The 20,923-nt window shown below is 35.8% G+C and overlaps 1 protein-coding gene across 4 annotated transcripts in view; it reads left to right on the top strand.

The window, feature by feature from the left end:
- The window catches only part of CADM2 (cell adhesion molecule 2), a 655,415-nt gene that overhangs the window by 467,018 nt on the left and 167,474 nt on the right, over positions 1-20,923 (top strand). For all 4 annotated transcript variants that reach the window (XM_038185409.2, XM_038185405.2, XM_038185399.2 and 1 more), the window contains one exon: positions 716-865. In XM_038185409.2, coding sequence (XP_038041337.1) covers positions 716-865 — 150 coding nt within the window. The remainder of the gene's footprint in view (positions 1-715; positions 866-20,923) is intronic.

Below are 20,923 nucleotides of genomic sequence, written 5' to 3'. Positions count from 1 at the left end.
TGACTTTTCAGCAAGCACTTAATGTGATTCATAATGCTCTGGGATAGACTCACAGATGCGAAAGAGAGCTACTATGCCATCTCTTCTATTTTCATATGCAATCAGGTTATATTCCCTCAGCAGAGGATGTATCTTGTATTAGAATCACACTACGTTTGTTCTACAATGACATTCCAAACTTGACAGAAAAAATGTCATCCTGACTGTTCTTCAAAAAGCATAAAACAAAACATGGAGTCCAGGCTGCCCTGTCCCCCATGTTTAAAAAGTGTATGTAGATTTTTCAGTGATGCTTTCTAGAACCTTTGAAATATATTGTCTCTACTGAGACATCTTTATATGTCTGTACTGTGTGAGCCATATCACGGACATCTGGGTTTCTATGTATGTCTGAGAAAACAAAGATTGCAGAGTATTCCTTTGAAGGTAATTTGTATTATGCACAGAAAAAAAATAAATACAAGTAATATCATTATTTCTTAATTTGTCTGTTTCTCTGCTACAGAGAAGAGATTGCTAATCTTTTTTTTTTTTTTTTTTTTTTTTTTCCAATTTATTGTACTATATTTGATTGAAATTGTTCATGTTGAATTCTGACTGTCACGTGTGGAAAGTTGCTGCAATAAATTCGGTTCTTTATTTAATCCTTTTTTTTTCTTCTTCTTCTCTCTCTCTCTCTTCCCTTCTCCTTCCCTCCCCTCCCATCCCTCCTCAGGTAGCCAAGGGCAATTTCCACTTACACAGAATGTCACGGTTGTTGAAGGGGGAACAGCAAATTTGACCTGCAGGGTCGATCAAAATGATAACACCTCCCTCCAGTGGTCAAATCCAGCTCAACAGACGCTGTACTTTGATGACAAGAAAGGTAAATTTCCTGAACTCATTGTTCTACAGCATTCTTTCCAAGAAATATTTGTTTTAAACAATTTCCATTTAATATTTTAATGTATAATTGTTTGCTAGGAATATAAGCTTCAAGCCATAATTACGATATAATTTTAAATAATCTGTTTTTTCATGGGTGGGTGTGTTTCACTAAAGTTATCCCTTTTGTGTAAAATTGCAAGTTATTATTAAGGGAAAATAATTATATATGAAATTCTTAGTGCAAGCTGATTTAGAAAACATTGTTGCAAAATATCTTGGAAGAGTGTTTATGGATGACATGGGAAGACATAGTCCATAAACCCTGTACCTTGATTTTATTACTTTGTCTGTTTGTGTACATGTATATATGAAATCACTCACTTCAGCTGTACTGGAACTTGTTTGATTGTTAGTGCAGTACACAGTTGCTGTGGTGGAAATTTTTACTGTAACAAATAATCAAAATTAATTTTTGTTTTTAGTGCCCTGATTTTTCCAAATATATAATGCACATTTTTTTTAAATCCTGGTTAATTTAGAAAAAAAAAAAAAAACAGGGCAATGCCAATACTATACAAAAAGAAGGGTATTATCACTGCAGTACCATATATTTTCAAGATTTTCATCCTCATCTGAAATGAAGAAGCATGTTTTATATAATAGAATGTTAACCTAAAGACAGCATTAGATACCATAAAGGAATTAAAACTGAAATTACAAGGAATAAAATCATCATTTGGCTTCAAAAATGCAAAGATTTGGTGTTGATTTCAGTAATAAAAAGAAGTTTAACAACATTTTAAATTTAATTCTACTGCTTGAATTTATTCTGAAAGATGATACATATTCTGGGACATATTTTTAAAAGTGCATTTTCTCTTCTGCTTAAAATTAAAGAAGTGCTGTCCACTTTGCTGAATGATTGCAACACTTTACAACACCTTGCAGGACTTATAATACTTTGTGGATCTATGCACTTGAATGAAAGTCTAAAATGTGTCATGTTAAACCTGCAGAAGCTGCAATCAAAATATGTGTGTTTTTTTTTTTTTTTTTTTGCTATTAGTATAATAGCTGAATAGAATCTCTTTATAGAGTTGAAGTGGTTCCTTTCTCTTTTATCTAATTTCCTGTAGAGCATAATCATTTGATTTGCAATTTCTTTGAAATCACAAGTACCTTTTGAATGTAGACCAAGATGAGTGGCTTATAAGGTGCAAACTTTTGTGCCGTAAGTCTAGTCCTATAACCTTTACATATATGGACACCTTTATTTTGTCTGTAATCATTAGTGATTGGTAAATAATATCTGCAAAACTAAAAGCTGAGAGAACTTGTCTGTTGATAAACCACATCAATACTTGTAAAATCTATGTTTTTTTATGCGACGTTTTAAAGGATGTTGAAAAGGATGCAAGGACTACAAATAGATTATTTTGAACTGTGTAGACCTTTTGATGTGAATTTAATACTCTGTATACTTCAGCTAAATCTCTCTTTTACAAAGAATAATTGATGTTTGTTTGTTTTTTAATATATTGAAATAAAGCAGCAGAATTTGAATGGCAAGCAGCATAGTAAGTACTTGATATTCCCCACAGAAAGCATGAGGAGCTGAAGCATGTAAATTTAAAGGACCACACTCTTTCTTGAACTTCTAGCTTGTCCCAAGACTTTGAGGAATACTTGAGGCTTCAAGTTATTCATTTGTAGAGGGATTACTGTATTAGACAGGAAAATGTCTGACATGATCAAGTAAAAGTTTAGGTCCTTCAATCAGAGGTATTTAGTCTTTCTTACATTGACAAAGCTTTACATTCTTTCTGTGTGACATTTCCAGGCCTGAGTATACCAAAGGGAGTGAGCCAAGTCCCACAAGGAAAATGTTCTGCTATTTTTGAAAATAAAGTTAGAACTTTCATTGGCAGTTTCATGTGTTGTTTGTTTGTTTGTTTTTCCTATGTCAATATGTATGTATTCTTTATGTATAAGAAAGAGATTTCCTTTACACGGTGATTGCTTCATTGAGCCAAAACGAAGAGAAACAGTTATGGGTCCGATCTTGATACTTTTGTCAGTAAATGATGGCAAATGGAACTGTAAAGGCTTCCTTATACTTTTTTGCTTACCTACTTGGATCAGCCAGCCATACAATTTGGCTATAAAAAGCAGCTTTCTGCTAGATCCAGTCATTACTTTTAATTTATCGAGAGCCGTACCTCAGCCAGGGTCTTTTCAAACCTGTCTCCTAGGGTTAGCCAAAACTAATCTTGAGATCTTACTTCCCCCTTTAGCACTATAAAAATTGCTATTTAATAGCTATGTTTCTCAAACTGAAAATTCACAAAAACTGTTAACCCAATGGTGTCGGGTTAAGTTCTGTATAGAAACAGAACCTCAGAGTAGCTCCACCTATCCATTAGAGATGAGTAACTGTGGGTATCACCACATTCTGAACAAAATCAGAATCATATGCATTTAATTTTACATCCTTTCAATAAGTTATTTTCTCTAGATGTACTTATAAAAATGACACACATAGAAATGACAGTAGAATTCTTTTATGTCTGGAAGCATTAAAAAATCAGGATTTTTTTTTTCTTTTGCTCTGTATTTTAATAATTATGAGAGTCTTGTGCGAAGAAGGAAGTCCAGAAAACATCAGAAGAAGGTCCTAACTGCAGCAGTAGAAAAGGGTGATTACAGCTGTCCGTATATGGCAGAACAGGTACCAAAAATAGAGCAAACTGTCCATGCAGTGAAAAGCTCTCTACCACTAGATTGTTCTTGGTGGGACTCCTTCATGTTTACTTCTTTCTCAAGCAAATTGGTTTCCCTGTCTTGCAAAGACGTTTTCTGACCAAAATAAAACTTACTGTATGCCAGCAAGGATTAATTTATTTGGTCAGAGAGAGGGAAGGTCTGCTTCCAAGTCCCATGCCTTTCAACAAGGGGTTTTTTTTTAGGCTCCATTTTATTCAAAATGTATTACGTATACTGTAAAAAGAATATTCATGTCATTTTATGTTCTTCTGAACCATGGTGATATGATTGACTTTGAAGTTAAGTCATATTCTTTTTCTTCTTCTTTTCATAATCTTTTTACTTCTCATGGTGATTATTAGGTTGTATTACAGATAGCCTTAGATAAATAAATAAATTAATTAATTAATTAATTAAATTAAATGTGACCTTTTGCTTGGTTAAACAGGGTACTGGAATACAAGAAAATGAGTGGACACTCATTAGCAGAGAGGATTGTGTGGGCTCCTTCAGTTTCACAGATTCTGTCTTTATTAAATATGTTCTTTTGGCTAAGAAGTAATGTGGAAGTCCTGAAAGAGCACATGAATATCATGCCTGCCATAGGAAAATACATTATAACTTTTTATTAGCTAAATGAGGTAAAACAGTAGCTTCCCTCTAAGTCTTATTTTTACACTCCAACATGTATTAAAGCTGAAACTATCTTTGTCTTCATCATTGTTTTAACACACAGAAGCTGAAATACAAATGTTTGATCTTGTGGATTTGGTCTTAGTGATGACCTCTCTCCTTCTGCATACCATCTCTTTGTTGTTCTTTCTTGTAGTTCTTTTTTCTGCTTTCTCTAACTGGTAATTTCAAGGACATGGTGTATCCATGTTATTTTTACTTTAATTTCACCTTCATTTAAAACACAAAATCTTGACATTAAAAAAAAAAAAAAAAGTATAAATTGATAATCAAGTCACGTAAGTAGATAAGTGGTCTTAATTTTTAAAAGGGTCAGGGGTCTTACCACAACCCCCCTCAGTTTCCCACCTATGGACAGAATTTTTAAGATTTGTCTTCCTGGAAAATATGAATTCACAGCTCACCCTGAGCAAGTTCAGATTCTTTAGAAACAAATGCAAATTGCATGCTACACATGAATCAATTTTTTCCCTACACAATTTTCAATTAAAATGAATAATTACCATAGAAACCTCCGTACCACTTTATGCACCGAAGTACCTATAATTATATACCTGCCTTTGGAAGAAGCACAGTGTGCAACAATGTAGAACTAGCAGATATGATATTAAATTAATATAGGTTATTTTATTTTAGCTTCTCTTGTGGTACTTCTTAAGGATTTAGAGTGAGCAATAAACACAGACAAAGATATAAATGGAGATGTATAACAAAAAGGTTGTAGCATGGAAATATAGAGATGGCTGGTAAAGGGAAGACTTAAGTCTTGCCGGAGCAGTTTTCATATTCCCTTTTGGTAGGGAATAAAGCTACATATGGAACAGGTTATTGAGTTGTAAAGCAGATGTACAACTGAACGATGGCTGTTGGTGCCAAAGTTGTTTAATCTCATCAATATAAAAGTGTGCAATCAGACTATAAAAGCAATGAGAAATGGTTCCTGGTGTATACCTAACAGTTTTACTCAGTCAGACAAATGATACTGTGATATACCTGCTCTTTACCTTAACGGGGAGTTTGCAAGTCTGTTGATAGTAAAACAAGTGCCGTGTTGACATTGATCATGATAAGTTTGCCTCAGACCCACATGACACATTTTGATATGTGCCTGATGCTAATCATAGATGCTTTCATTAAATAGTAGCAATTTCATGTCTTACTAAAACATTAGAAAGCATATTCCAACCTCAGGATTATTCATCCCTCAGCAGCAGAATATGTTCCTTTAGATGACCTTTGGTTATGTTACATGTAAGAATACTTGACATTTATATAACTCCCTATCATTTTGAAGGCTTTCAATGACACTGGTGTTCTAGACAAGGATTATGAGAGGGCACTGTACTTGTGGAGCTCCCCAGAGCTTCCCTGATAGGCGTGGTGCCATGGATGAACTTGTGGAGACACATTGGGGTATAGCAGCTGCTCATAAGGTTCAGCAGTTGTTCCCTCTTGGGGCTGGCATTGTCACTTTAGAACTTGTGTGTAAGTTTAGAGACAGGACATGTCTCTGATCAAAACGTCATTCCTTTTGTCATGCCTTTCTCTAGTATCAACTCCATGAAGACAGCTCCTTGCCTCTTTTCTCTCTCAATATGAAGACATTTCTAGAGAGTCTCCGAAATTCACAATGCACAAGGTGCAGGATTTTAACTGCAGGGCACATGTGTCAGTTTAGGAGGTGCAGAGGACTTTAATTTTTACCATGGCACTGTCAAAACCGAATGGTGATAGAAGTGCTGTGCAGAAGGCTGGCATTTTCTGGCATTAAGGTCTTGTCTCTCTCATGTTGGAGGCATACTACTCCTTTTTAGTTATCTGTATTTACCCATTGACTTGTTTTGTAGAAGCCAAATTCTGTGTGTTAAATTTAGGTGTAACACAAATTTACACCACTCTAGGATGAGTTAGCCTCAGATTCTGATCTACATAAACAAGCTGAGGTACTTGCAAGTTACAAGAATCATTTGATAATGCTTCTGATGGGAGGGGAAATCTTGAACTTTTTTTTCCTGAATGGCATTTGACAATTCTAGTAAGTAACTGAATTTTACTAGGTGATGTAGGTATACGTGTATACAAATAGTCCTCAAGAGAAGGGGTAGGCTAGACAAAAAAGCAAAGTTAAAGATGTAAAGAAAATAGTGTTTCTTTTCGCAACAGAGAGGAAAGTAGGAAATATATGCTTCAGATGAGATATGCAGACAGGGAGGCAGGCTGTATTGTTGGGAGGACTGAGAGTGTTAGCAGTTGAGTAATGTGAAATCAAGTAGCAATGATGAATGGACTTAAGTCTTCACCTTCATATGCTTTGTTTCCTGTTACATAATTGAGTGCAGATAACATCAGACAGCAGATGATGACCAAGCTGAATTCCATCTTAAGGTACACATAGAAATTAGAGATTCACAGTTTAATAGACCCACTCAGTGAGATAATACCTTGGAGTAAACCTATGGCAAGGAATGGAAATCAATCAATATATATATATAAACAAATAAACACTAAGAAATAAGCCATAACAGAGAAAACAAAACAAAACAAACAAACAAACAAAAAACTAAGTATATAGTCAAATATCAAAGCATGACTTTATAGCTAGGTGTAAGGGTTGCAGAGGGAATGGATTTTTTGTTGTTTTTTTTTTTTTTCTGAGCTGAATAACAATGTAAATGCCTTACAACATTTAACAGGTTTTCAGGATTTAAAGTAAAAATTGTAGGAGACAGAAGTCTGGTTCAGAGAAGGAAGAGCTTTCCACAGGGCTTTTCCATGATGGTCTTTTAGAATAGTTCTTCCAAGATCTGTAGTTGAGTTTAATTTTTTTGTGTGTTGGTCAGATCTGTTGATTTCATAGCTACACCATGCAACTATTATTAGTAAGTGTCTGGCCAGTTCTTATCCTGTATTGAGGACCATGGTATGACATGTAGAGGTAAATTAACCTGTGTGAAATCTTTCAGTTGCAATATTAGTTCTTGCTAATGTGTTCTTATGCTTTCTCTGTCCACTGCAGTTGGGTGGGGGAAGAATTGGAAAGGCAAAATTGAGAAAAATTAATGGGTCAAGGTAAAGAACATTTTATAAGTGAAGGAAAAAGAAAGAAAAAGACAAATGATGTAGAGGCAATCACTCCCTCCCTCCTACCAGCAGACCAATGACCACACACTGTCTGAACAATGCCTGCCTTGCAAAAACATCCCTATTTTATCACTGGGGGTGGTAGTATAAATATGGAGCATTTCCCTGGTCAGTGCAGCTCAGCTGCCCTGGCTGCTTCCCCTCCCAGTCTCTTGGCCACCCCCAGCCTGCTCCCGGGTGAGGGCAGAGTGAGAAGCAGAGGCGGCCTCAGGACTGGGCAAGCACTGCTCAGCATCAGCCAGAGCACCGGTGTGTTACCAACACTGCTGTGGTCACTAACCTAAAATGGAGCACCGTGCAGGCTGCTGTGAAGAAAATCATCTCCATCCCAACTAGACTAAGTGAGCTTTACCTCTGAGCCATGCTTAGGCAGAACGCTTAAATGATTTTGAGTAGTAGTTTCTTGGTAGTGGAAGGGGGGGGAAGAATCTCTTTAGAGCTTTTGAGATCAAGAAGTGTCTCATTTGATTCTCGAAAACCAAGGTATCAAAAAACAGCCACTTTTGAAAGTCAGAATGCTTTTTTTTTCATGCATCTTAAGAAAGATAACATGATAAAAGAGAGCAGGAGTCTGCTAAAATATCTTGACAGTTATTTTCTTTATGAATATGAAAATTACATTTAAAAATGTATTACAATGCATTAGAATATTATTTCATAGCAATAAATTAGTAGAACTGCTCCCACTTACAGCATTTATTTTTTCATTTCTTAGCAGTATTAAGGGAGTAAATGAGCGTATTGTAGAGATGGTTGGAAAGTGTAGGAGTTTGCATTATATTGTGCTGAAGTGTGGGTACGTGCAGAAATTAAGTTTGCCAGCGCTCAAGCTAAACGGAGAATGAAGCTGATGCAATGCATTGGAATATGCTGAAGTAAAGCAGTAGTTGTGATGACGCTGCTAAGATTAATCTCTTATGAAACTTCATGATACTCGGTCTGGTGGCTATTTTTGTTTTAAATGGTGAAGAATCTTCTAAGGAGTGAGAAATTACTTTTTTTTTTTTTGAGGCAGGGCGGGAAGGGAGGCAGTAAAAAAAAAAAAAAAAGTGTAAAGAGAAATTTCTCATACCTGACCTCTCTGCACTAGTTATTTGCGTGAATGATCAAAACTTCCTGGGGTCTCAGAATAAAATGGACCTATTACAATATATTCTGAACCTGTTGTTTTCTTTCAGACAACTCTTAGAGGAAATGATAGTGAAGAACAATTTCAGTGCAGAGAAGGGCATGTGGGAGAATATACTCATGATGATAGGCAGTGGATCCAGGAGCAGTAGAGCTCAACATTGTACATCTTAAAGAACATGAAAGTAGGCAGAAAAAGACATATTTTTTTTTTCTAATCGAGAGCACAGTGAACAGCATTCCTTAGGGAAAGCAGAGGGATTTTTTGTTTTGTTTTAAGAAACTAGGTGACAGTAAGAGTGCTGATTGTTATATTGCAACATGTTCAGTACATTAGAGTAATAGGGATGAGAGTACTATCAAACAGACCAAAACCTGAATTTTTGTTGTTTAAGTGATGGTTAGATCCAAGAAAACTTCAGAGAAAAGAAAGAACTGACTTTGCAAAGAATAGCTGATACTTGTAGGCCTGACAAAAATGATGCTTCTCATATGGAAAAAGCAGCAGCAGCAGAAAAAGTTGAAGCATGAGTATTTAGAAATGGCATGTCACATTATGAAGAAGTAAACACTGCTTCAGAATAAAAGTATAAAAATAAATAAAATTAAAAGTGATGGACAATTATAGAACATTCAGATATGTACAGCATAGGAAGAAGTGATATGTTCCATATAAAAATAAGAAAAAAATCCAAAACATGAGTGTGTTCTTAACTTTGCATCTGTATGACAAAACTCTTATGAGGATAAAACAGAAACCCCTGAAAACAAGAGGGTCTGCATGGCACAGTCCCATACTGTTAAGAAACATTTAGCTAGCTAAGATGTTGCTGGTAAGTCTGTCCAGATTCCGCAAGGTTTGTCCGGACAAATGAGGACAGCTGAAATGAATATTTTAGTCACCACTCTGTAGCTTATAAACATGCATGTAGCTTAACACATTTAAAATTTAAGATTCCCCAACACATTGACTAGTGATACTGGAAACAATCAATCCAAAGACTTTGAAACAGAAACTAAAATTGAATGTAATATAGTCACAGCAACCACAGACTATCAGCATGTGGTACAGTGAGTGCCATTCCAGCTGCTTTTAGAAGGGTTAATATAGAGATTAACTATCAGTCAGCAACTGCTGAAAGAATAAAAACACAGCAGTTCAAGAGAAATGTAGTCCAGAAGAGTGATTCAACAACATATTTTTAGTGAATTACCCAACTGGCTGGAAAAAAGTAAACAACTCCAAAGGATATGACTGAAGGTCAGTAACTGCTAGCTAGGGAAAAAGTAAAGGCATAAGAAAAGCGTCTTCAATCAGCATTATACAAAATTTGCAATCTGGCTTAGTTACAACTGAGTTAAAACCTGTTACACGGGGATTACAAACCAGTCCCAGAAGCTGGTTTGATAATGTAATTGAACCTATGTCCTTGAGCCCTCTGCATTCTGAAATAACAGCTTCTCTAAATAGATGAAGTCTCTGGGCTTGCCAGATTGTATGTGATAGACAAGTTACCAAGCTACCTGCGATCCATGGTGGTAAGACCCTGCAATATTGTGTTAGTAGTGTTTAAAAGCTTATTGGCTAAGGTAGGTAACTTCTTTCTGGTTTAGAGCTAACTGGCATTCAAAGAGTGTGAAAGTCTCTGCAGCATGTTTTCCTTCATTTCTATTTTCAGACTTAGTAAGTGAGACAGCTTGGGTCTTTTTTCACTGGTAGCATGGATTTGCTTTTCTTTAACTTAAAAATGGAGAAGAAGCTACTAGAGGTTTACTTTAAGCCACTCTGTTTACAGCGTATTAATAGTCTAGACAATTTAAAGACTGAAGTATAAAACTGTTCTTCTTTTAAATAATTACTATTAAAAAAAAAAATAAGCCCTTGTGAGGTACCATTTGGTAGGAAGGAATAAAATGAGAAATCATGATTTTGTTTATGATGAAGTGCTGTTTGGAGAAAAGAAAAAAAAAAAAAAAAAAAAACAACTAAGTTTGTATCAACCCCATTATATCACCAAAAAGAGAACGCCTTATTTAAATTTCCATTAAGAGTAGACATTGACATTCCATTCACAAATTAAAGATAACCTTTACCACATCTACCACATCTAACCCTAGATGCTGTGAACCCAATCCAAAATCCAAATGATTCAAGACCAGTTTGGATCATGCTTTGGGCAGCCTGGTCTAGTGTATGGTGTCTGCTCATTTGAACTAGATGGTAATTCAGATCCCTTCCAACCCAAACTACTCTGATTCTACGATTGTTTTATAGGAAGATCACGCAATTAAGGTCATGCAAGCTAAGGATTTGCATGTATACAAATACGTAAACAAGAGCAGTAAATGTACACTTTCCTTGTGTCTGAACCTAAAAATACATGTATATTCAGTTTTTGTGGTAGAAGTGAAGATCTACAAAGTGTAGCTCAATATGACAAGTGCTCACCTCTCCACTCCCTTTCTGGCAGAAAGTTCTTTAAGGAACTTCCCTTCATGATTGCTTCAGCACGTGAAGTGTAACAAGTCATCATGTCCCAGATCTTTAAGGATGTGTGTGCAGAAAAGTAATTGCTGATGAGGTGCTGATATAGGGGCTCAATAACTCAGAGAGACTGTGTGATGTGCTGCTGTGAGCCTAAGAAAATAACTTTAAATTGAACAGAAACAAGAACAGAATCAACCTGAATGAGATTACCTTCAGAGGTATGTACTCTGGGTAAAAGAAGCTTGAGGAAACACAAAAAAAAAAAACAAAAGGCAATTGTTTAAATGAAGAAAGAACGATAAAAAAAAAAAAAAAAAAAGAAGAAGAAAACTAATAGTGCAGCGCTCAAGATAAGGTTGTTTTTTTTGTTTTGTTTTTTTTTAGAAAAAAGCCACCTGTAACAGCTAATCTACAATAACTGACTGATATTGATTGTTATCTATATAAATATTATGTGTCAGATATTACTAAGCATTCAGAATGCTGTTTAAAAATATAGAAAAATAAAGTTTTTGAAATTTAAAATGAGTAAGATATGAGTTAAGTGTATAGACTCTAACAGAAGTATTTTTTGGAAGAAAAGTGCAGATGTGCATTTACATTATGGAGCCTGAGAAGAAAAAGAGTTGTTTTTTTGTTTTTTTGTTTTTTTTTTTTTGTATGTTGCAGCTGTATTAGGACTGTGGCTGCATCCCAAATGCCTTCCAGTTTGGAGAGAGATGAGCAAAGTGTGAAGATCAAAAGTTATCTTTCCCTTCCTTGCACCTCAATTTAGCTTTTGAAGCAAAGGCCCATTGATCAGTCTGATCAACCATTTTAAATGTATCCTGTCACAGGCTATTATTGTTTTATTTCTATCTGTACCTTTATTATCCTGTGGCAACCTAAGAGAATAACACCATGTAACTACATTGACAGTTTAAATGCGTATTAAAAGGAAGCAAAAACATCTTAAATAGAATTTCTGGTTATCTGAAATAACATTTACAGAAAATATACATATACATATATATATATATATATATAAAATGCCATCTTACTAGATCATTCTTCCCATACAGATTATCTGGTGGTGATTCAGTTTACGTCAGTGAACAAAAGCTTGGTTTAAAAAATATGCATCACAAGGTACAGTCCTAGCACATCTGTATGTCTTTATTTTACTTCATGCAGGGCATATTCTCCCTTCTGGTATCTTTCAGACTTTTTTGGTCTATTTTGCAGTCTAAAAATAAAGTGTGTGCCATCTGTATTTTTCCTGTCTTGAATGTTATTATTATGTGTCTCAGTGCAAATCCCATCATTTCTATTTTCTTACCATGGTTGTGCTGCTTACTAACATAGAGGAAAAAACCTGCCTGAATTGAAACCTGATAAATAAATATGTCAAACTTGATTGGACTTGCATGAAACTATATGTAATATGGGGAAGTACCATATAGAACTAGTATTTCTAATGCTTGTAAATAGTATGAATAAGTGCAGACAAGACATAAAACCTACCTTACTCAAATGAAGAAAAACTCCAGTGAGTTGCAAAGCAATTCATAGCATATGACTGAGGGGAAAGGGTAGTGCCCTTAAATCCTGTTTGCCTCAGTTACAGCTAAAATACGCTGTACAAGATACTCAAACAGTAGAAAATTAAGGCTTGCATTGTGTGTAAAAGAATCAAATAGTTTTAGTTTTGCTTGCTGTTTGAACAATGAAATGGTGAACAATCTTAATAAATAATTGAATACATTTAATTTTATTAAAAATATATAAGAATAATTCAGTCTCTTAGTTGGTAAAGGTTGCTAAGGAGAATCACATGACAGTCACATTTCATTTCTTTTATCAGCATGACATAAACTTTTTGTATACAATTAGTGCAATGATCATCTGAAAATGAGGGATAGGGTCTGAGAAGTAAAGAATTGCCTCTGTAGAGTTGAACCATGGGGAATTTCTGGAAGATTTACAGTTGTATTGGCTCATTGCTTAATCAGATGGCAGAAAGATGTTCTCAGTATGTATTCCTTTCTCTAGTGAAAGAGGTGATTAACCCATGCCAAACACTATCTTTAAAGACCTTTATTGCCCAAGTACCTAGCAAAATTTTATGTAGTCTCTACTTTGATGCTGTACAGATGCACAGTATATTCCACTGATGTACTTGATAAGATATATTTTTGTTTATTCTTATTTTTATTTTTTTAAGAATGTTTATTTTTGTTGCACCTTGTGAGAAAACTGGATGAGGGATGAAGACAGTGTAAGGACCATGACAGCAGAGCTCTTGGCAAGTCTAGTAATAATGCTGTAAATGCTACTGTCTGTAGTTCTATGCCCTGTCCCACTGCCAGATGTTCGTTAAAGGCAATGTGAAATCAGCAGCAGAAGGGAACATACTCGCTTGCCCTACAGTAAAATTTGCAGTTGATTTCCTTCTGATTCTCTTCTTTTATTCTGGTTCTGCTGTGGGAGTGGTAATTTTCAGTGATGGCAATAGAATATGAGGCTATTTCCCAAATCACTACTGCTAATTCCATCAAAGCACTTAACGCCACAACGCTTAGACTGCTACAAAATAACTCTTCTCTACAATCCTCTGGTCTACCTGGGGAACTCTACTGACAGTTCAGATCCCCTGTAAAAGTAGAAATGTCAATTTAAAAAGTAGAACTTGTATGTGCAGTACTCAGAGCTTTCTTAGCAACTGACTCATAGAATTTTCTTCCTATGAAAATAAGCCAGGGTTGTGAATGGATATTTCTTCAGAGTAGTTGAAGGCTTCGGTTTCGTCATATTAATAATAATAAAAATATATATATCAAAAATTGCTTAGTATTTTGGTTTTTGAAGTGCACAGTGCCTTGATGCAGCCTGGTTAGTTTTTGCATTTCACGTTGTTGTTTTTTTTTGTGCAGATGAACTTCTGGCTTCTGTTAGGGTGGGGCCTATGGGAGTCACAGAAGGGAGGTTTTATTCCTTTTTTCCTCTTGTGACAATGTCGTTTCATAACTGAAATTGTACTTGCACTCAACTGGAGGAATGACCTAAGAGTCAAGGCAAGTAGGAGCTTTGAAATTCCTCAGCTTGCTGTTCTTCTGAGTTAAAAAGCCAAGCACAATCTGTGGTCTTCCTTATTATGATACCTGTGTCAACCTCTGTGCAGTAGTTAGTAAAGCATTTAAGAAACTTCATGGGTTCTAGTTACTCATGTCTGCCAAGGATCCTCCCTATGTGTTTTGCAGATAAATTTGTTTTTTACCAGTTGTAGTACAAATCATGTTGTGAATATGGGTTTTAAGCATGCCTGGTCCTTCAGCTCGTGGAGGAAACACATCTGAATTAACATCTGTAGAAACCTGTGAAAAGTCAACATCTTTCACAGTGAAGAATGGGAAGTATTTGTAAAAAGTACCAGATTTCTGTAGCCTCGCCTTCTGTAAAAGGTATCCTTAGTCATCGGAAAATCTTGATTTTGTTTGTCTTTCAAACATAGCTATGCATTTATGATCTGCTGAAGCTGTTGTGCATTAATAAGAAAATCTTCATTTCTTTTTAAAGCTAACCTACTTCTGAACCTAACTGAAGTCTGGACTTGCAGTTGTGAAGTAAATATCACCGCTTTGAAAATTTTCTTTTCAAAATAGAGTATTGGCCTTTTTTTTTTTTTTTTTAATATATAAATTGCCTGTTTTTTTTTTTTGTTTGTTTTTGTTTTTTAAAAAGCTATTGTGTTTCTTTTAAGTAAAGCATTTATTTCAGTTAAGTTTTTTGTATATGAAATGGAAACTTTTGTTTAAATGACAAAGTCTCATATTCATCCTATCAGTGCATTTAATTTTGCATTTAAAATAAGAAATAGAAAATGAGAGTTTATTATGTCAATTAATTAGTTTATTTTTCAATGAATAATATTGTTGACATAGAAGACATCAGCCCATATGCTCAGATTGCTTACAGAACATCATTGGTATTTTTGACTGTATTGCCTGGCTTCAAACTGAAAACAAAATTTAATTTAGATTTTGTTTTTGTCCCCTTACACGGAGAGTACACACCCATGACAGGTGTGGTATATTTGAGCAGTGTAAAAGTCTGCTTCAAGAATCACATTTGTATGTGAGAGTTTTATATGCAGCTGGCCTACAACTGTAAATTTCAGTCCCTCAAGAAGTAGGAGTGAGGCATGAACAGTAGCACCACAGAGCAAAATGCCATCAGAACAATCCATTTCTTAGCACTGCTCTTCCCATAATGATTCCACACATCAGCAAGTGTTACCTTACTATCAGAGCAACAGACAGTACTTGCAGAGCTCTAGAGCCCAAGAGTTGTGAGCTCAGTTCCATGCTCCATCACAGATTCATTGAGGTCTAGGGCATATCTGTGAATGCATGTAGTTAGTAAAGGGATAATGGTCTGAACTTTTGGGTAGACCTGTGCGGTGTCAAGAGTTGGACTTGATGATCCTTAAGGGTCCCTTCCAACTCAGGATATTCTATGATTCTATGATTCTATAACATTATAAGGTTATGTGTTGCTAAATAGCATTGCTTTGTGTTGTAAAGAGGTTTGAAAATAGTATAGTGAAATAATTTCATATTCCTTTTGTGTCAGTTTCTGGTGGGATTAATTTCCTAGTAGAAAAAGAAGCAGAGAAGATGACTACTGCTTTTTCACTGGGGCATCTGAAAATTTTTTCTGCTTATTTTCAGAATGAAAGCGACAACAAGGACAGGGAATGTTACAACATAAAAGTTCCTTTAACTATTTCTTTCTTATCTAATTAAAAGCTAGGACCTTGGTTATATCTAAGCTATAAAATAGGAGGGAAGGCAAATAAGGTATATCATTGTTTTCATGTGTTGTTCTTTTTCTGAACTCTTCTATGCCTAACCTCCATTCTCCATCCATCTATGTATTCCAATTAAAGTGATGTAAGAATTGTTCATTCCAACATTTTTCCTTCTGTTCTTTTTCTGTTACTCAAGCTGGGCTTCATCACCACAAAATGATGCAGTATCACGTCAGCGCACAATGCTGTGGCTCCCAATGACAGTTGTAAACTCTTGCCTATTATATTATGGTTGAACCACTCCTTTTGAGAGCCCACAGAAGAATTCAGAAAAGCTAATACAACTCAGGTCAGCTTTTGCTATTTCCCAGTTTTCTTAAACCTGAATGAGCTTGAACTCATTCTCCAGATCGATGTGGTGTAAAGTGTGTATCATTTCTTTTTCAAAAATGAGAGGATTTGCTGTCCAAAAAATGTCAGCCTTGCTGCTGAAGAATTTAAGAGGCAGTTCATCTGTGTTTAACAAAATATGCTGGCAATGATGTTGTCAATTTGTAATGAAGTAAGTTAAGGGGTTCCTATACAATCTATCAGTGTTTTGCAGCTTCCTGAAAAAATGTTTTTCACATGAGTCAGTAAAAAAAAATAAAATAAAATAAAAAATTGCTGAGAAGAAATCATACCCCTATTAATATAGATGATCTTTTCAAGTCGTGACAGAATCTTCTCCTTTCCCCTAGGACGGTCAAATAGCCTACATCTATGCTTATTTTCTCAACCATGAGAGAGAGTAGCAAAGGAAAAGAGCAAATGGCAGTGACACAAAAATATACTTGTTCATTTTGTGTGCTTTATAACAGTTTTCAAGAAAGATACTTAGGCATTCATATACTGCAATGAGCTTCTATTTCTTCTTCTATTTTTTTTTTAACAAACAATAAACATATCTTTTTACTGTCAAGCTGATTAAGGCACAGCAGATCAGAATTGTCCTTCAAGATGTAATAAAGGTGATAATGATAAAGATTTATTTTTTTTTTATTTTAAAATGTGGAAATTACTATCCATGCTTGAGAGCAGTATGTCATCCAGCCATTCCCCCGTTACCACCACTTAACTGTATGATAAAAAGGCCTTTGCATCTTACTATAAATGGATGACATGAAGGAGACCTATTTGTAAAGATTAAATAGGCCTGGAATAGAGGCTAATAAAAATTGAATTGATTTAATTTATGTGGTACTGACAACAATACTATCTGTGAATCTCCAAACTTTTTCTCTTCTGCAGTAGTTTGAGATGAACAGTTATTTTCAATTTGTGCTCCTACAAGGTGTATGTGCTTTCGGTGTGTTTATTACAGTTGTCTTTGCACTTTGTGAGTGTGTGTATTTAATCTGAAACGTTGGAAGCAAAATCAGTTGTAGCGAGTGTTCCCAGTCAACGGTAATTTGTAAGATTGCAGCATCAGTTAACCTACATTCTTTACTAATATTTGAATCTGGTTTCCATGTATTTGACAGGAAGTGTGAGTCTCAAATATAAATATATTCTTGGTTATTTGGAGTAGGAAAATAATTATTTAAATTTGCTGCTACTACAGAAAAATTGGGTAGAATTCATTTCTCCATTCAAAAGGATAGAGACTGACTAGGCGGTTGAGATAAGAGAATGAAAGTTAGTCAGCTCATACATAGTGCAGAACCGGGAAGAAGATAAAATTAGTTAGTGTGGTATAAGCAGTATAACTGTGAGAGTTCAGGTTTCATTAGCTGTTAGCTGAATAACTAACTGAAAAATCATGGACGGCTAGGACTTAAAAAACATTTATGGACTTTTTTTTTCTTGTCCATAACAAGCAAATATGTGACTTGGAATAAACCAATACAGCTCTGTTCACTTCACTAACGTTAACTTGCTAATGTAAGAACTTAACTTGGCCCCATGATTTTAGGAGTAATAAAAGTTCTACATAAGGTTACAGAAGTCTGTAACATGCAAGGATGAAAATGCTTTATTGGAGTTCAGATGGATCTTTACTGACCTTCTGTTGAAGTGAACACAATTGCCCACTGCAAGCCAGTGTTTATTCCCAAGATAAATGGGACTTAAAATCTTGACTCAACATAAAGACAAAATGAGAAAGAAGAAAATCATTTAGCAGTTTTAAGCAAATTCTGATCAGGCTAGGTAAAAATGATCTCTTTAATGTCTAGATGAATGATGTAAATAATCTTTGCAATCAAACTGGGAAGTTTGACCAAGTAAGGGTGAGCATTTTTGTTTAAAATAAATTAAAAAAAAAAAAAAAAGTAAATCTGAAAGGTTGTGCAAGTAATGAGGATCTTTTTCACTGCTAAAAGTTACATGGGGGTAAAAATACAATAAAAAAGGGAATCAACAACATTAAACAGACTATCTTTTTAATGCTTAGAAGCATGCTAAGCTTATGAAAAAGTGAAGTAATGTGACATGGAAATCTTCCCTAGAAGTAAAACCAAGAATATCAGTAATACCAGATTGCAGCTCTTTGTAATTGAATGATGGGCTTCAGTGTTCGTTTTTCATGTCCAGAACACCAAATACAATGTGTTTTTGTTTTTTTTTTTTTTTTTTTTTCTTAGAACAGGAAGTGTTCTGAAGTGGGACTTAAAAGGATTTAAAAATGCTGGAAACTTTATTTCTCAGTTGAGGAGATTAAAGTTGTGAGATTAAAGAACAAAACAAATCTGATAGTTTGCTTAGGAACAGTGGTACATTTAGCTATGGTATCATATTTTATAAAATAGACTTTTATTTGTTCAGTATGTGAATAGAAGACTTCCATTGATGATTTAGTGGAGTAATAATAATGTTGGATATGAACTAGTAAGAGTTCTTTGAATTGGTTTTAAACCATGATTCCAAGCTAATGGTGTACTTTGGATAAGATTAAACAGTCTGGGGCTTTTATTCAGTTCCTACAGGAGTTGCAAGATGCTAAGGAGAAATTCTGTCAAGGAAATTTGGTTCTTTGTCAAATATTTGAGAAATCATGACAGTTCCCACAGGCTGCAAGAGTGAAAACATAACCCTCCTTTTCAAAACGGGAAAAAAGGGCACTACAGACCAGACAGTTTCACCTCTATGTGCAGCAAGATTGTGGAGAAGATCCTCCTAGAAACTATGCTAAGGCACTTGGAAGGTAAGGAGGTGGCTGGTGATAGCCAATATGTCTTCGCCAAGGGCAGATCGTGCCTGACAGATCTGATGGCCTTCTACGATGGGATATAGTGCTGGTGGATAGGGGAAGAGTAACTGATGTCATGTACAAAGCATTTGACACCATCCCACATGGTATCCTTGTCTCCAAATTGGAGAGACATGGATTTGATAGATGGAAGACTTGGTGGGAAAGGAATTGACTGTATGGTAGATGAGGGAAAGGCTGCTTATGTAGTCTGCCTAGACTTCAGCAAAGCCTGTGACACAGTCTCCTACAGTATTCTCTTGGGGTAACTGTCTGCGTGTGGCCTGGACAGGTGTACTCTTCTCTGGGTAACGAACTGGCTTGAGAGCTGTGCCCAGTGGGTAGTGGTTAATGGAGTTAAGTCCACTTGGTGTCCTGTTACAAGTGGTGTCCCCTAGGGGTTGGTACTGGGGCCTATCTTGTTTAATATCTTTATTAATGACCTACGTGAGGGGATTAAGTGTACTCTCAGTAAGTTTGCAGATGATACCAAGTTGGAAGGTGGTCTTGATCTATCTGAGGGTAGGGTGGTTCTTCAGAGGGATCTGGATAGGCTGGATTGCTGGTATGAGGCTAATGGGATGAGGTTCAACAAGGCCAAGTGCTGGGTCCTGCACTTTGGCCACAATAACCCCATGCAACATTATAGGCTTGGGGCAGACTGGCTAGAAGACTCTGAAGAGGAAAAGGACCTGGGAGTGTTGATTGATGCTCAGTTGAACATGAGCTGGCAGTGTGCCAACAAGGCCAATGGCATCCTGGCCTTTATCAGGAATAGTGTAGCCAGCAGGAGCAGGGAGGCGATCATTCCCCTGCACTCAGCATCGGTGAGGCTGCACCTTGTGTACTGTGTTCAGTTCTGGGCCCCTCACAAGAAAGACATCAAGGTACTGGAGCCCCGATGTGTCTAGAGAAAAGCAACAAAACTGGTGAGGGGTCTTGAGCGCAAGTTTTATGAAAAACGGCTGAGGAAACTGGCATTGTTTAGTCTGGAGAAGAGGAGGCTCGGGGGAGACTTCATTACACTCTACAACTTCCTGAAGGGATGCTGTGATGAGGAAGTGGTCAATGTTTTCTCCCAGATAACTAATTATAAGACTTGAGGAAATGGTCACAAGTTGTGCCTCGGGAGATTTATATTAGATATCAGGAAAAACTTTTTCTCTCAAAAAGTGGTAAGGCACTGGAACAACCTGTCCAGGGATTTGGTGAGGTCTCTGTCCCTGGCGGTGTTCAATAAGTGCATGGATGAGGTGCTATGTGGTAGTATTTAATAGCTTATTGGGTAGTATTGGTGATAGGAAGACAGTTGGATTAGGTGATCTTGTAGGTCTTTTCCAACCTTGTGTTTCTATGATACTCAAAGAGTTGTGGTCAATGGCTCAACGTCCAGGTGGAGATCAGTGATGAATGGTGTTCCTCAGTGTTCAGTATTGGGACTGGGTCTGTTTAACATCTTTGTCAGCAACATGGAGGTGGGATCAAGTGGAGTTTGTATTATTGGAGTTTATAGCTGAGATTTGTGTAAAGTTTTACTTAAGTAGTTACTTTTATATGTTCACAGAGGACAGGGATTTTTAATTAAACCATAAACTTTTCAAGTATTTTAATCTTTTGATAAAAAAACATCTATATGTTCATTTCATTATATGCTTTGCTAATGACTTTTTATTTCAATTATTTTTTTGTAAAGCTGAGACTCTGGTATAAATGCTCTACAACTACAGAGGGAAAATACATGTTCTTTACATAATAAGGCTCAATTACAGACAGGCCTACTTCACTATTTACTACCAAAACCTTCTAAAGTAAAAGAAATTCTGGC

Source organism: Anas platyrhynchos, chromosome 1 (genome assembly GCF_047663525.1).
Source record: "Anas platyrhynchos isolate ZD024472 breed Pekin duck chromosome 1, IASCAAS_PekinDuck_T2T, whole genome shotgun sequence".
Taxonomy (NCBI): Eukaryota; Metazoa; Chordata; class Aves; order Anseriformes; family Anatidae; genus Anas; species Anas platyrhynchos.
Note: the sequence above shows the minus strand (reverse complement) of the source record. Positions and strands in the feature narration are given on the sequence as shown.